The 1,899-nt window shown below is 30.5% G+C and overlaps 1 protein-coding gene across 1 annotated transcript; it reads right to left on the bottom strand.

The window, feature by feature from the left end:
* Positions 1-461: 461 nt before the first annotated feature.
* Positions 462-1,556, bottom strand: LOC109804241 (Methyltransferase-related protein). Its single transcript, XM_020366033.3, has 2 exons — positions 1,097-1,556; positions 462-719 (listed from the first exon to the last, which is right to left on the bottom strand). Exons 1-2 carry the CDS (start codon positions 1,256-1,258, stop codon positions 615-617), a joined length of 267 nt encoding a protein of 88 aa, XP_020221622.1. The 5' UTR covers positions 1,259-1,556; the 3' UTR covers positions 462-614.
* Between the last annotated feature and the right edge of the window lie 343 nt (positions 1,557-1,899).

Genomic DNA, 1,899 nt, shown 5'->3' with positions numbered 1-1,899 from the left:
AAATCAATATATATATATATATATATATATATATTTTTTATAATTATTCATTAATTTAAATGAATGAAATAAAGTACCATATATTTTGCTTAACAAATCTAGAGTTTATTAGACTAAAATTTGTTTTGGGCAAAGATTAAATCACTTTTTTTTTAATGCAAATAAAAATTAATTTGACCAGTAATTATTAAGTCCTAAACAATCTTTTTTATAATACGAAAAACCTTAACAAGCATTTATTCAGGAACCATTTTTCCTATCAAGAGACATTGATAACGAAGTTTGAATGTAAGAATTTAGTTTATAGTACTAGTCGGGCTAAGAAAAAAAAAATTATGCTTTTACAAAACTCCGTCTGATCATCTTACACAAGAGACCCAATTAGATTTTAAAGACACTTTTTGATATTGAGATGCAAGAAGAAAAATCTAAAAGCAGTGATAAGTGATGAGAGATAATAGTAACAATAATAATCGTAAGGCTTTGCAAAACAAAGAAAATAATCAAAATATGCAGAATAATGAGAATTCCAATTTCCACAACACCCACCAAACATTCTTGAACCCAGAATTTACAAGACAAATCACTAAACAAAGAAGAGGGTCCCTCCCTAATTAAGAATTCTTCAATTCAACATCTTTGTTGCTTGGCTTCAAATTCCTCCACAGATACCTCCCACTAGCCATGTCAACGAATACCCAAAATCCATTCTCAACCATCTGAAAAACCCAACAACATTCTCATCAATAAAATACAATAATCTCTCAATTTCTTCTCATATAAACACATTACTCTCAAAAATTCACAAAATCCTTAAGAATCACAAATATCAGCTTACAAATTCGTGTTTTTTAAATAAATAAAAAAACTTATCCGCCGCCAAAATTCTCAAAAACAAGAACTTGGGAGTTCATTATTTTGTGTTTTTTTAACAAAGAAAAAACCATTAATTTGTCTTGAAAAATTGTGCAGCAACCTTACCAACCACAAATGTTTATTCTAGGAAATTAATTGTCCCCCACTAAAATTTCCTAGGATAAATTTGCATATTATTTTTTTTAACGAGGATCATCGCAGAAACATGATTTTGGGGTACCTTTTTGAAATCAAAATTTTCCTTCTTGGGGGATTTGTCTTCTTGGGCAGAATAATCCTCGGAATTTAGCTCCATCTCCGGCGAAGAACGCACCGTTTTCCACGCAAAATAACCCGCTAGCACAGCGGAGAAGAACACCAAGATGAACCTTAAAGGGCACATTTCTCACAAGGAAAAAAATTTCAATTCAAGTGAAAAGATGGAAAATTGTTGATAACCCACCAAGGATCAAGGGTACAAGAATGTTGGGGTTGATTTTTTTTCTCTTTTTTCTTTCTCTTTTTTATGAGAAGGAGATAGAGGGGTGGGAAAAAAAAGTGAGAGGGTTTGTTTTGTATTAGTAAAACCAGAACGCGTTGAGTTGTTTTTGTTTAGAAAAAGAAAATTCTCAACCACCACTTTGTGACTTTTGGGGGTAGTTTGCTTGAGATTTGAGAATGAGATTTGTTTACAATGTCAAAAGGTGGCTTCTCCAACTGCTACCATTTCATATTGGGTCATCTTTTTTGGCCAAGTCCTCGCTGACGAAGATCGCCACAAGTATCCAAAATAGTATATGTATATTGCATTCTTTATTATTTTTAACCATGCTAATTCTCAATTAGAAGTTAAGTATCAATGAGTTTGATTAAGTAATTTGTAATCTCCTTCAAAATCTTTAAAAATAGACTAGTGATTAATATATGAGTATATGAGGTCGTATCTTGTTATAATTAAAACTTTTTTATTCTAAAAAAAAAAAGCAATAAGTTCAAGTGGAAATAAATTCCTCATTTTAAATAACATTTGGATGAAAAATACAT

Source organism: Cajanus cajan, chromosome 1, assembly GCF_000230855.2.
Source record: "Cajanus cajan strain Asha chromosome 1, NIPB_CcT2T_4, whole genome shotgun sequence".
NCBI lineage: Eukaryota > Viridiplantae > Streptophyta > Magnoliopsida > Fabales > Fabaceae > Cajanus > Cajanus cajan.
This window is presented reverse-complemented; position numbering and strand designations above follow the sequence as displayed.

Coding starts and splice junctions, on each gene's coding strand:
- LOC109804241 (XM_020366033.3), bottom strand. CDS start 1,258: ATGTGCCCTTTAAGGTTCATCTTGGTGTTCTTCTCCGCTGTGCTAGCG. Junction 720..1,096: donor AAAATTTTGATTTCAAAAAG/GTACCCCAAAAT, acceptor TGGGTTTTTCAG/ATGGTTGAGAATGGATTTTG.